General features: G+C 44.5%; 1 protein-coding gene across 1 annotated transcript; it reads left to right on the forward strand.

Annotated features, from left to right (window-relative positions):
- The first annotated feature begins 1,618 nt into the window (after window positions 1–1,618).
- LOC129407699 (cytochrome P450 2K1-like) lies at window positions 1,619–9,157 on the forward strand. The gene is made up of 7 exons (XM_055149583.1): window positions 1,619–1,766; window positions 3,178–3,338; window positions 4,692–4,874; window positions 5,506–5,647; window positions 8,048–8,232; window positions 8,299–8,440; window positions 8,799–9,157. Exons 1-7 carry the CDS (start codon window positions 1,652–1,654, stop codon window positions 8,984–8,986), a joined length of 1,116 nt encoding a protein of 371 aa, XP_055005558.1. The 5' UTR covers window positions 1,619–1,651; the 3' UTR covers window positions 8,987–9,157.
- The last annotated feature ends 3,392 nt before the right edge of the window (window positions 9,158–12,549 follow it).

Genomic DNA, 12,549 nt, shown 5'->3' on the forward strand with positions numbered 1-12,549 from the left:
GCACGTGAAACTTACGTGTTCAGTAACAATATCTGCAGATCTGCTTTGCTCCGTTTTCCTTGAGCTCTGTTATTCCTCAAACTCCTTCCTCACATTGACTCCTGTGAGCTCGGGCTCTGTGTCCGATTCACGTTTTCTTTTTCTTGCGTCCTCGGACAAAGGCTTCCTCTGTCTCTGAGCTGGTCATGACATGGCTGACGCTTCACAAATAAACTCTAGATATTGAACTGCGGCGAGTCTCGGTAAGGGGAGTGTTGCAGCTCGGTTACCTGTGTGTATGGAGAAGTGTCGTAAAGCAATTTGGCGCTCACGAGACCAGAGCGCTGGGAGCTGACGACATGACAAAGTTACATGTCTGTTTTTTCCGCCCAGAGACAGCAGGGGGCGCCAGTGTACCCTTCAAACACACACTAATTAAGGTAAAAATGTTACTTAGTTCTGCTTTAATAATGCAAATGTCATCACAGTTTTTTTTTTTTAACTTTAAGGTCATTTAGCCTGTTTTAAATGTATTCCAGAAATATAGACAATTTGTTTTGCAAAAGTTAAACATACATTTTCATTTTTAGCCATAAGATTTGGCTGAGAATTATTGGAATAACTTGGTGTCAAAATCCAACAGTTTAATTACCCGTGCGTAATCTTTGTTATTTATCCATTGTCTGTGGTGCGTGTTGTTAGCATTAGCATTAGTGCGTGTCTCGGTTGTTGGGCGACAGGAGCGTCTCCGTGGGCTGCACCTGTCACATTTTGGCAACGACCTTACGGTTCGTGGAGACCAGTTCGAGGGCTACAGACTTCGCTGCATCGGAGGACTCTGGCGATGACGGGGTGGCGACTTCATCATTTTCCAAAAGCTGCAGTTTGCTCGTCCACACGACATCACAGCACCAGCGTTCTCAGATTTCTCCACTCTGGAACCCATTCTCAAAAAACACAATTTTCGCCATCCCGAAACGCCGACTCTGTATGGACGAAAGGTCAAAACCAATGCAAACTTCTCCGTTTTGACCAAAAAACGTTGTCATTTGGACAGGTCCTCAGACTAAGGCTGAAACCCATTACGCCCCTTGGCCCTCACACTTTCCCCTACACCTCCGTTTGTGTTTTCACGAGTCGGGGTGGGGGTGTCCCACTTACTGTTATGGCAGAGGGGTGGGGGAAAGTGTTGGGGCTGTATACTCGTCCAAATGAAGATTTTTGTAACCAGGCTGGCGCCACCTAGTAATCCGTGTATCATTCGTTCAGTCGTTTTTCAAAATAAAACAAAAAAAAACACGAAAAAACAACTATTTTCTTCATTATTCTACAAACTTAAAATGAAAAAAACAGATAATTTGTTTTTTAGTTTTTGATTTTGTGTTTAAATGAAAAAAGAAAAAAAAAAAAAAAACGAATAATGACTGTTTCCCGTTTCACAGAGACATGGACCTCCAAAGCCCCATGTGTCAGGTGTAAATGTGCAGACTGAGTGGAGGGTCTGTCTTCCACTTGGCTTTGTGTACCCTCCCATAATCCTTCAGGCGCCCTTGCCCACCCGTGCCTGACACACTTACACATAAACCAATAAAGCCAAACTAAAGTGCATTTCTCATTGTTTCTGTGAATGTTTTCAGGAATTGTCTTTGCTAATGGAAAAACATGGAGGGAGATGCGGCGCTTTGTTCTGACCAACCTGAGAGACTTCGGGATGGGGAAGAGGGCCTGTGAAGACAAGATCATAGAGGAGTGTGGACACCTGCTGCAGAGAATCAAGTCATTCAAAGGTATTATTCATAATAAAGGAGCACTATGGAACTTTTCTGGTGGCTCTGCTGCTCTCTGCTCGTCTTCATAGTGATAATATACATTGTTTAAAATGTTCTGTGGCTTCCACTTATCTATGTGAGGCTGTATGAGAGGCCGAAGGACGGACTAGTGAGTGTGGAAACCACTGACCAGAATGAAACATTCAAGATCCATAAGAACATCAAGGCCCCGACAGACGACGTGCTCAGAGGATGTCTGCTCAGAGACAGGGGAGCGCAGAGGAAGAGGTGCTGGAGAGACCATCGTGGGACACAAGCCCTTCATGGAACACACCACCAGAACAGAACTGAAGTGGCCGATATCAAGGAATCCTACTAATGTCTTGAGAGGGTCTGAAGGACACACAGAGACACTTACCCTGGAGCACAGGAGCAGGACCTGGGCACCAGAGCAACAGAGGCCCAGATCTGTGTCCACACCGGTTTGTCAAAGCCTGATCCTGTCACACCTCAGAAGCTCAGCAGGACCAGGCCTGGTTAGTACGTGGATGGGAGCCACAGGGGGCACCAGTCAAAAAAACTGTTGTTGTGTCCTTAGGCAAGACACTTCACCCGTATTGCCTAGTAAGAATGGGGTGTGTGTGAGTGTTGGTGGTGGTCAGAGGGGCTGATGGTGCAGATTGGCAGCCTCACTTCTGTCAGTCTGTCCCAGGGCAGCTGTGGCTACAATGATATCTTACCATCACCTGGCATGGAGCAAATGAATAATGCTCTGTAAAGTGTCTTTGTGACATGTCTGTGAAAAGTGCTATATAAATAAAAACTTAGTTAGATCTACCACACCAGACAAGACCAACGTGTAAGATGTGCACAGACTCTCCTGAGACAGTCCAGCACAGAACTGCAGGTGTAAGATGCTGCAGGGAAACAAACATGGAGCCACAGAACCAAGTGGAGCCATAGTCACAGAAACATCTGAGCAGAGTACAGGCTGGAGACACCAGGGTCAATGTGGGAAACACCTCCAAAGGTTGTGGAGAACGACTGAGCCAAGATCCTGTGGGATCCAGATACAGACTGACAGGATGGTGATGGACCAACCAGACATAGTGGTGGTGGAGAAGAACAGAGCAGAGCCTTGGTGGTGGAACATCACAACACCAAGAGATGGTAATATCATGAAAAAGGAACATGAGAAACTAGAGAAACACCAGGGGCTCAAGGAGGAGCTGGAGAAGGTCTGGAAGCTGAAGGCATCAGGAAACACACAGACACATTCCTGTTTGAGTGCTGCTTGTCTCTATAGAGATAAATTTAATGTTATTGTGTGGAAAACTTAAGGAATAGAAATCTCAATGGGGCAACAGGGTGGCAAAACCTCCACCTGAAAAGTTTTAGTTTTTATTTGTCATATTTTCTGTTGTTGCAGGTGGACCGTTGGACACATCTAAGATAATACCTGCGGCACTGTTTAACATTATCTGCTCCATGGTGTTTGGAGACAGGTTTGAGTATGACGACCCTGAGTTTAAGAACTACTTGTACAGCGTGAGACGAAGCATCCAACTGTTAATCACCAAATCTGTGCAGGTAAACAGCACATAGAAGCTGCACATTTCACAGGAAACTTGCATGCAGTGACTTTTATGGGTAGGCAAGCAGACTTGGGGTGGACATTAATATTTCGTCAATAAGAATTTAACAACAAGAACATTTAACAACAGTTTATGTAAACTACATTGCAAATGTGTATATTTATTTGTACCCTACATTATTTGACACCAAAATACCACAACAACTCATCTGCAAACTCCACAAGCTGGTCTCTGCACCTGACTTCCTCCAACAGAGACACAAGCAGAACGTGTTGGCAACAAAACCTCAAGCACCATCACTCTGAGCACAGGGGCTCCCCAAGGCTGCGTGCTCAGTCCTCTGCTCTTCACCCTGCTGACACACGACTGCACAACAACTTACAGCACCAGCCACTTGGTGAAGTTCACAAACGACACAACTCTAGAGGGTCTCATCACCAAGAGTGACGAGACTCACTACAGGAAAGAGGTCGACCTTCTGACCACGTGGTGCAGAGACAACAACCTCCAGCTGAATCCTGCACACAAGTCTCCTGCTCTCCAGGAGGAGGGACAAGAGCCTCCGTTCCTGCACCACCAGACTCACCAACAGCTTCATCCACCAGGCTGATAGGATGCTGAACTCTCTCCCAGGAATCTGCATCTCCCCAAGAACAGAACTCTCAAAAGAACACAGACTCAGACCCACCCCCGACTCCCCCAAAAAGTTTGTCTTGTGCACTATAAGCCCTTTGCACTATTTACAATTATTATTCATTCATACACATAAGTGAGAAACACAATTTCGATTCTTTATGTTTTTCATATGAACAATTGACACTAAACATTTTGAACTTGAACTTGAAAAATCCCCTTAAACACAGCGCTGTGTTAGAACAGTGTGTTATCACTCACCTCTCACAGATGCAAATCAAAACCACGTCTGAAGAAGCGTCCTGTGTTTCCCTGAAGCAGAGCAGGTCCAGAACAGACACATAGAGCTCCTGCAGTTGTCGTCACGCCATCCCAGCATGCACCTCCAAACCCCACACCAGCAGTGGTCACGGCGGAGAATTCCCATAGAAAATAATGACTTGAGCTGCAACCAAACTTTATGGGAATTTCAAAGATTGTGGAATATTGTTGTGCACCAGGATGTACACAGGGTCAAAGACACAAGAAAGCCTGAGCCTCTTACCGGATATCTGCTGCCAGATTTATTTATTTATTTAAAGAAACAGGGTTTCCTAGAGGAATTCTCTTTGGGTGGGGAGTCAGCCATGTTTACAAGCCTGTTTTCCAGGCTTTTCGGTTTTCCAAATGTCTTGTTTTAATTCTATAACTAAAACATCACTATTTTTCTCAACAGCTGTACCAGATTTTCCCATGGATTGGGAAGTGGGTCTCCAAGGAACGGGCTGAAATCGGCAGGATGAGAGTTGAGAAAGAAAAGCTGTACTTTAAACTAATCGGTCAGTTAAAGAAGACGCTGGACCCCGCCCGGAGCCGAGGAATCGTGGACGCGTTTCTCATCAAACAACAGCAGCTGGAGGTGAGAAACTGTCATTTGTGACAAACACAGTGCGTCCCACTCACTAACTTAAAAAATGAATAAAGTCATTATTTTGTACTAGGTTATATGTTTCATATTTTGTTTAAAACTGAATGTGTATCTGCACAGACATTATTACTTTACTTTTTTGTACAAGCGCAGTGAGGCGCGAGGTTTTTAATGTAAATTCCACCTGCAGTTCTCAAAGCTATTCTGGACTGGAGGTGAACAAACAAAGTTTGTAGACAGCAACACATCTGATTGGTTCTCAGGTGGATTGTGAAGTATTTGATGCTCAAGTATAAAAAACATTTCCATAGGATCAGAGTGGTTTGTGGCTCTGGTGGCTGCTTGGCTCACACATTGAGCAGTTTTTGAAACTTTTAGTTTTTTGAGCTTGGTGAAGATGTGAAATGTAAATGTTGCAGCGATATCAACTTCAACCCTGAAGTTCCCTCTGGATCAACAGTATCTCTCTTTCCTATCAGAGACAACGTAAATGTTTGTGCTTTTTGTGTTTAAGTTGGTAGCTCCAGAAATTTTAAATCTCATACATCAGCAGTCTGACTAGATAAACTGTTAACTGTTGTGATCTGACGTAACAAACATGAGGATGGGTCTTTTGTTCCAGGAGGCGGGGATTAAGGACAGTGAGTTCCACATGCGCAACCTGATCATGATCGTGGGTAATTTGAATGTGGCTGGAACAGAGACCACGGCCAACACTCTGACATGGAGCCTGCTCTACATGGCCAAGTACCCCCACATACAAGGCGAGTACCCCCACATACAAGGCGAGTACCCCCACATACAAGGCAAGGTGAGTACCCCACATACAAGGCGAGTACCCACATACAAGGCAATAAGGTGAGTACCCCCACATACAAGGCGAGTACCCCCACATACAAGGCGAGTACCCCCACATACAAGGCGAGTACCCCCACATACAAGGCGAGTACCCTCAGTGATGTTTGTGTAGAACTGCGCCATCATCTGAGCTGGAGCTTGGCTTTCCTCAGCCGCCCTCTGCAGGAAGTACAGCCTCTGCTGGGCCTTCTGGACGAGGAGCTCCCACTTGAGGTCCTGGGTGATGGTGGTGCTGAGGAAGCAGAAGGAGTCCATGATGGTGATGGGGGTGTCTGTTTGACTGAATGGGGGCAGAGGAGCTGTGATTTGACTAAAGTCCACCATTATCTCCACTGTCGTCTGGATGTTGAGCTCCAGGTTGTTACCACTGCATCAGGTCACCAACCGGTCCACCTCCCTCCTGCTGTAAGACTTATTGTAGGGCTGAACAATTTTAAGATAAAATTGAATTGCGATTTCTGATTTTCAAATCAAGTTTCAGTGCACATGAACATTTGTAAACATCACAGAAACTTATGTCATTCCAGAGTCCAAAACTGACGATTTGACGCTGGACCATAAAGCCCAATTCACTAGCTAGGACCACACCAATGATGACATAGTACAAAGAAGTTTATTAATAATGTACAAAGTGGGGCAGAGATGGGCGGGTTGAGACTCTTGGTGGGAGCTCTGTCTCAATCTTCAATTGGCCCAGCCGGAACAGGACCCCCGTCGTAAGACTCTTATGACTGAAAGACAAACAAAATAAGAGGTGGGAAGGTGGGGCCGAGATAGTGGAGACAAACTGGGACGATGGGAAATGCTGCTAAAAATAGGCTTCTAAGAAATTAGAGGTGTGGCCGAGGTGAGTTGTGGTTCGCTGGTGAGAGGAGAAGAAGAGGGCGGTTGAGGCGTCGTCCCACTCCTGAATCTCAGTTAATCATATTAACTATATTTTACGCAGACAGTAAGAGCTGTGATTGGGCGTCTCTACCATCGTTCTACAGACATTTCCTGTTCTCCGCTTTTCTTTCTTTCAATAATCAGTAATAATGTGTTTAAAGCAGCTTTGACACATTTGTTTACGTGTTACAGAAACAAAACTTAAAACCACATGACTCATTTACATAAACTATAAGAACTGAAAAAAAAAAAAAAACTGCTGATGTGGTTCAGCTTCTGTTGGACTAAAGGACACGACTCAGTGGAATATGAGTGTTCTTTCTGTGACAGAGGATGTGCTGCTGATGGTGAGTCTTTTCCGTGCTTCTATCACGTTGGAAATGGTTCATGTTAAACTTTACATGAACACCAGGTTTAAATCGTCGCCTCCTAGTGTTGTGATGCTGAATTACTTTGTGGTGCATGGACCTCGAAGCAAGATCCATAAATCAAATAGAATAGAAAGCCTTTATTGTCATTATACAATAGTATAATAAAATTCAGAGCTGCTCCGTCAAAGTGCAAGAATTAATTAATTAATAAATGAAAGAAATGAACAGTTCTCATTGATTATGGCGACAGCTTTGGGGAAGGAGCTGTCCCTGAGTCTATTGGTCCTAGCTGGAATTGACCTAAAGTGCCTGCCTAGAAGTCAACAGTTTGAACAGGTGGAATCCAGGGTGTGTATTGTCCTAAATGATTTTCCTTGCTCTGCTGAGACAGTGGGAGTTGTATAATTTTCTTAAGGAAGGCAGAGGGCAGCCAACAGTGTCCTGTACAGTGCTGGTCACCCTCTGCAGGCGCTTCCTGTCAGCTTCTGTGCAGCGAGAGTGCTGTACTGTCACAGCAGAGGTCAGCAGGCGACCAATGGTGGAACGATAAAAGGTCACCAGCAGGCTTGTGTTTAGTTTCTCCTTCCTGAGCACCTCAGGAAGTGTAGCCGCTGCTGGCCCTTTTTGACCAGTGCTGAGGTGTTGACTGACCAGGAGAGATCCGAAGAGATGTGAACCCCAAGAAATACGATGGCGACAAGGTGATGGCGGAAGTGTGCATTGAGTCGACTCAGAATTAAATTGGCCTTTAGAAGCAGTGCAAAAAACAAAAAAAACAAAAAAACAGCTTTGGGCTCCCAAAATCGTGTTGTCTGAGGTCGCGATTCTCGGTCCAAAACGATCGTTCAGTGCTAAATCATTGCCGTCTGAAGTGAGCCCAGTGAGGGTGGTATCAGTTTTACAAAGTTGTGGTGCAGCACTTGGTGAACTGAAGTCCAGAAACAGACTCCTGCCGTAGGTTCGCAGGGAGTCCAGGTTTTCTAGGTGCTGAGGTCAGTGTTTTGTACAGTGTCTACTGTATAAACTACTGGTTCTTGCTGTGTCTCTCAGATCAGGTCCGTGAGGAGATCGTCAGGGTGATCGGAACTCGACAGGTGCAGCTTCAGGACAGAAAACACCTGCCGTTCACCGACGCAGTGATCCACGAGAGTCAGAGAATGGCCAACGTCGTCCCAATGAACCTGTCCCACAGAACGAATCGAGACATCACCTTCCAGGGACACTTCATCAAGAAGGTAAAAGTCCATTTTTAAACATATCTGATCTCGTAAACTACTCAAACACTTTACATGTGACCTCAGGGGACCACAGTGTATCCTGTGTTGGCCTCAGTGCTCTTTGACGAGAGCGAATGGGAACAGCCCCACAGTTTCTATCCAGCTCACTTCCTCCACAAAGACGGAAAGTTCAGGAAGAGAGACGCCTTCATGCCCTTCTCTGCAGGTCTGTAAAGTCTCTAGTAAAATGAACCAATCTTTAGAACTGGGATGTCAGAATACACTTGATCCCAGAGTCATATTTTTAATGCAAAATTGGAATTGTAGAGCTAAGAGGAGTCACCCAGCAATCCAAATGTCTGACTCCTGCATGCTGCTGTTGTGCAATTGGGCAAGACACTTCACTCCCACGTTTATGTTTGTGCAAGAGAGATATCATTTTGGGCTCACTCAACTAACTATAGCCTCATCTCAGACATGACATTATCACTTTCGAGAATCTGAAAACTACCCATAGGCTGATATCAGACCCCATTAAAATACACTTAAATGTGACTCGCTTCTTTGGGACTTTGACATTGCAGGTCACAGAGTTTGTGTTGGAGAAGGTCTGGTCCGGATGGAGCTCTTTATCTTCTTTGTGACTCTGATGCAGCATTTCCGGTTCACTGCGCCCCCTGGTGTTACAGAGGAGGAACTGGACATCGAAGCCTGGGGTGGACTAGCGCGCAGCCCAAAGCCGCATAAACTGTGTGCAATTTCACTTTTATAAGATGCTTATCCTCTATTAAGTATCCACATATATCAATGCACTTTACAAAATGAAATAAAAGTTAATGACGCGTGAATACGAATAAGACGCACACACATAGAATACAATAGAATCCACTGGCGTTTGAGTTCCTGTGGGTGCCCTGATACACACTATAAAAACTGTAAACAAACATATCTCAGGGCTCTCCTTTTCCTTTTTCTGGAGGGGCCGTACTTACGCTGTTCATTTTAGCTTGGATGCTGCTAGATTTACCTGTGTGAGACTCAATAAAGCTCTCTGATTTTAGATCTCACATTGTTGGTCCTCTTTGACACTTCCACCAAAAACAAAACCCACACCTCACTGACAGAAGAAGTACGATTATTGTGTTGTAAAGCAGCAGCAGTCGTGAATCTCCACAGGATCAGTGGTGTCCCCGTCAGACAACAGAGGAATAACCCAGGCCTTATGAACACTCTGAGTCCAGGGTCTGTCTGGAACCTTCACAGACTTAAAGGGCCCATCTCATGCAAACTAACTATTTTCACATTGTATCTTCTGCACATAAACAAGCACAATTTGGGATTTGGAACATCTAGAACACAATAGTTATGAAATCTTATGGATTTCTTGGATGAGTGTGTGTGTGTCTGTGTGTGTGTGTGTGTGTGTGTGTCTGTGTGTGTCTGTCTGTGTCTGTGTGTGTCTGTCTCTGTCTGTGTGTGTGTGTGTCTGTGTGTGTGTGTGTGTGTGTGTTGTGGGCTTCTACCCTGTGTTTTTAAAGTTTCATTCATATGTTAATACGCCCTGTAATTTGCCCTGTTACATGCTGTGTATGTTTTTGGACTTTGGAGTGTCCATGAGGTTGGGATATGATGTCAATGGTGAATGTATATGGGACAGATAAGGGGTGTGTCTCCAACCTTTAGCATCTGTCAGTCTGTTATGGGACACGTGTTGGGACAAAACTGCTGTGTATTTTTCCATAAAGATGTTAACTCAACAGTTATGCTGGTATAAAAGGCACCCAGTGTTTCTGTGCATGAGTGGGGGAAACGCCGACCGCGTTGTCGAAGGACGACTGATGCACTGAGAGACGCCGTGTAGGCAAAATCATGCTGAATCAACTTGAATCTTGAGACCTGAACCTGCCTGACTCAAATAAAGAGACATGTGAGACCTGTTCTAACTCTCCAAGCCTCTTTCTTAACATCCTCTGTTCAGGCTGCCTCCAGGAGAAGCTGACAGCTCCGTCTCATCACCACACGGTGCAGTAGAACGTTTTCAGAACTGCCCGAGCTCACTTCCGTTTTCACAATAAAAGTCTGGAGTGAGACAGGAAATAGAAATGTCGCTTACAATAATACATCAAAGGGCCAAGACTCATAACAGTAAGTCATATATTTTCTTAAATTATTTCCTATAAACACATGAATCTGTGATCCAATAACATTTCTGTGGCGTTTTATTCAGGCTGCAGTGAGTGTGCAGTGTGTTCTCCATATGAACCTCTGTCACAGCCTGAGCCTGGTCACCGCGCTGGACTCAACACACAGTGAGTGTTTTATAGAATATGACGTCTGTGTTTCTGAGGAAGACAGAATTAGAACAGAGCTAAAAGACAGTTTCAAAGAGGATGTGGGTTAAAGGCAGAAGCGCAGTACAGATCTGAGACATAAAGGTGGTGACAGGACTTTTGAGGACAGTTCAGAGACACAGAGGAGACAGAGACACACGACAGGGACACACGACAGGGACACACGACAGGGACACACGACAGGGACACACGACAGGGACACAGGACAGGGACACAGGAGGCGATGGCTGTGTTCACCCCAGTGTTCCTGCTCCTGATTCTTCACTGCGCAGGTCAGACATATGTTTTACTTTTTGCTTCCAGATTATTTTAAATCCTGTAAATTCTTTGATTGCTTAGTTTTTATTTTGGTCCTGGTTCAGACCTGGTTTAGTCCTGGTTTAGTCCTGGTTTAGTCCTGGTTCAGTCCTGGTTTAGATCTGGTTCAGTTCTGGTTGTAACTGATCCCCACTGACAGGAGCAGAGGAGGTTTTCGGCAGGTTTTTCTCTTCTGGCAGGTTTTTTGACGAGAGAACAACATTAAAACATGATAGAAAACTCTAGAAAATCAATTTAGCTGAATATGACGTCTTTAAACTGTGAAACACAAATGTGTGTTTCTGAGGAAGACGGAATTAGAACAGAGCTAAAGACAGTTTCACAGAAGGTGTGGGTCAAAAGCAGAAGTGTAGATCTCAGAGAAAAAGGAGGTGACAGGGACACAGGACAGGGACACAGGACAGGGACACAGGACAGGGACACAGGACAGGGACACAGGACAGGACACCCCAGTGCTCCTGCTCCTGATTCTTTACTGCACAGTCAGACATATGTTTTTGCTTCCAGATTATTTTAAATCCTGTAAATTCTTTGATTGCTTAGTTTTTATTTTGGTCCTGGTTCAGTCCTGGTTTAGTCCTGGTTTAGTTCTGGTTTAGTTCTGGTTATGACTGACCCCTGCTGATAGAGAAATAGAACAGAAGGAAGTCACTTTTTTTTCTCCACAGATTCGTCTCTGTCTCGGTCTGTGTTGGTGAGAGAAGGAGCAGACGTTGTTTTAACTTGTCCCAATGTTGAACCAGGACAGAGTTTGTGCAGAAACACCACATGGACTTTTGTTACAGCTGATGGATTACGGACTGTGGAGCTGATCATTCTGGGACAGATCGGCTCCAGAGTCTCTGAGCTTCTGTCCGAGCGTCTCACACTGACAGAACAGTGTGGTCTGAGGATCCAACACGTCCGTCCTCAGGAGGCTGGAACCTTCTACTGTCAACAGTTTGAAAGAGAAGAAGGATCATTAATCTCTCAGTCTTCAGTTCATCTGTCTGTGGTTTCATGTGAGTGCTTTAACACACCTGAACTTTACTGATACTTTGCAGCTGATTTCATCAACATTCTCTGGGAGAGTGATTCTAACTGGAGGCACTGCTCTGTTACTCTGTTAGATTTTAACCAGAGGTCACCGCTGAATGTTTCACAATAGACATACATGTAGAACACCCCCAGTGCGACGTCTTTGCAAAGTATCAATTGTTTGTGTGAAATTGTAGCACAGTTTTTTGTCCAAACTGGTCATTTTTGTCATAGTTTTATTGAAATCTTATTTTGAACATGTCTTTATTTGATCATAGTTTATATTTAGTTTTGTTCTTCTCTGTTTTCTGTCACATCTCCACAGCTCATGTGATCAGTGACGACAACAACACCACAAAACATGAAACCTCAGTGGGTTTGTGGACAGCTCTGAACAACTTCTGTTTTCTTTATTTAAACCGACTGTGGCACTTTGACATTTGTTTTCAAATGTGCAATAAGAAGAAAATCTTTTATTATTACGACTGATATAAACTTTTATTTATGGACAGTGCATATTAAAACCATTATTAATACATTATTTAAGTCAAGTCAAAAAGTCTGAAAACAGAATATGGGAGAGTTATGAGGTGCTGTGTGTGTTTCAGTGACTGAGGAAGAGGAGGAACAGAGTGAGAAGCTCCGCTGT

This window comes from Boleophthalmus pectinirostris, unplaced genomic scaffold (assembly GCF_026225935.1).
Source record: "Boleophthalmus pectinirostris isolate CB_2022bp ecotype Guang Dong unplaced genomic scaffold, ASM2622593v1 HiC_scaffold_13, whole genome shotgun sequence".
NCBI classification, from domain to species: domain Eukaryota; kingdom Metazoa; phylum Chordata; class Actinopteri; order Gobiiformes; family Gobiidae; genus Boleophthalmus; species Boleophthalmus pectinirostris.

Bases quoted from the DNA above. Each gene is read 5' to 3' on its own strand.
- LOC129407699 (XM_055149583.1), top strand. From the start codon at position 1,652: ATGCGGCGCTTTGTTCTGACCAACCTGAGAGACTTCGGGATGGGGAAG. The intron at 1,767-3,177 runs GTATTATTCATA...CTGTTGTTGCAG, and splicing joins GAGAATCAAGTCATTCAAAG to GTGGACCGTTGGACACATCT. The intron at 3,339-4,691 runs GTAAACAGCACA...TTTTCTCAACAG, and splicing joins TAATCACCAAATCTGTGCAG to CTGTACCAGATTTTCCCATG.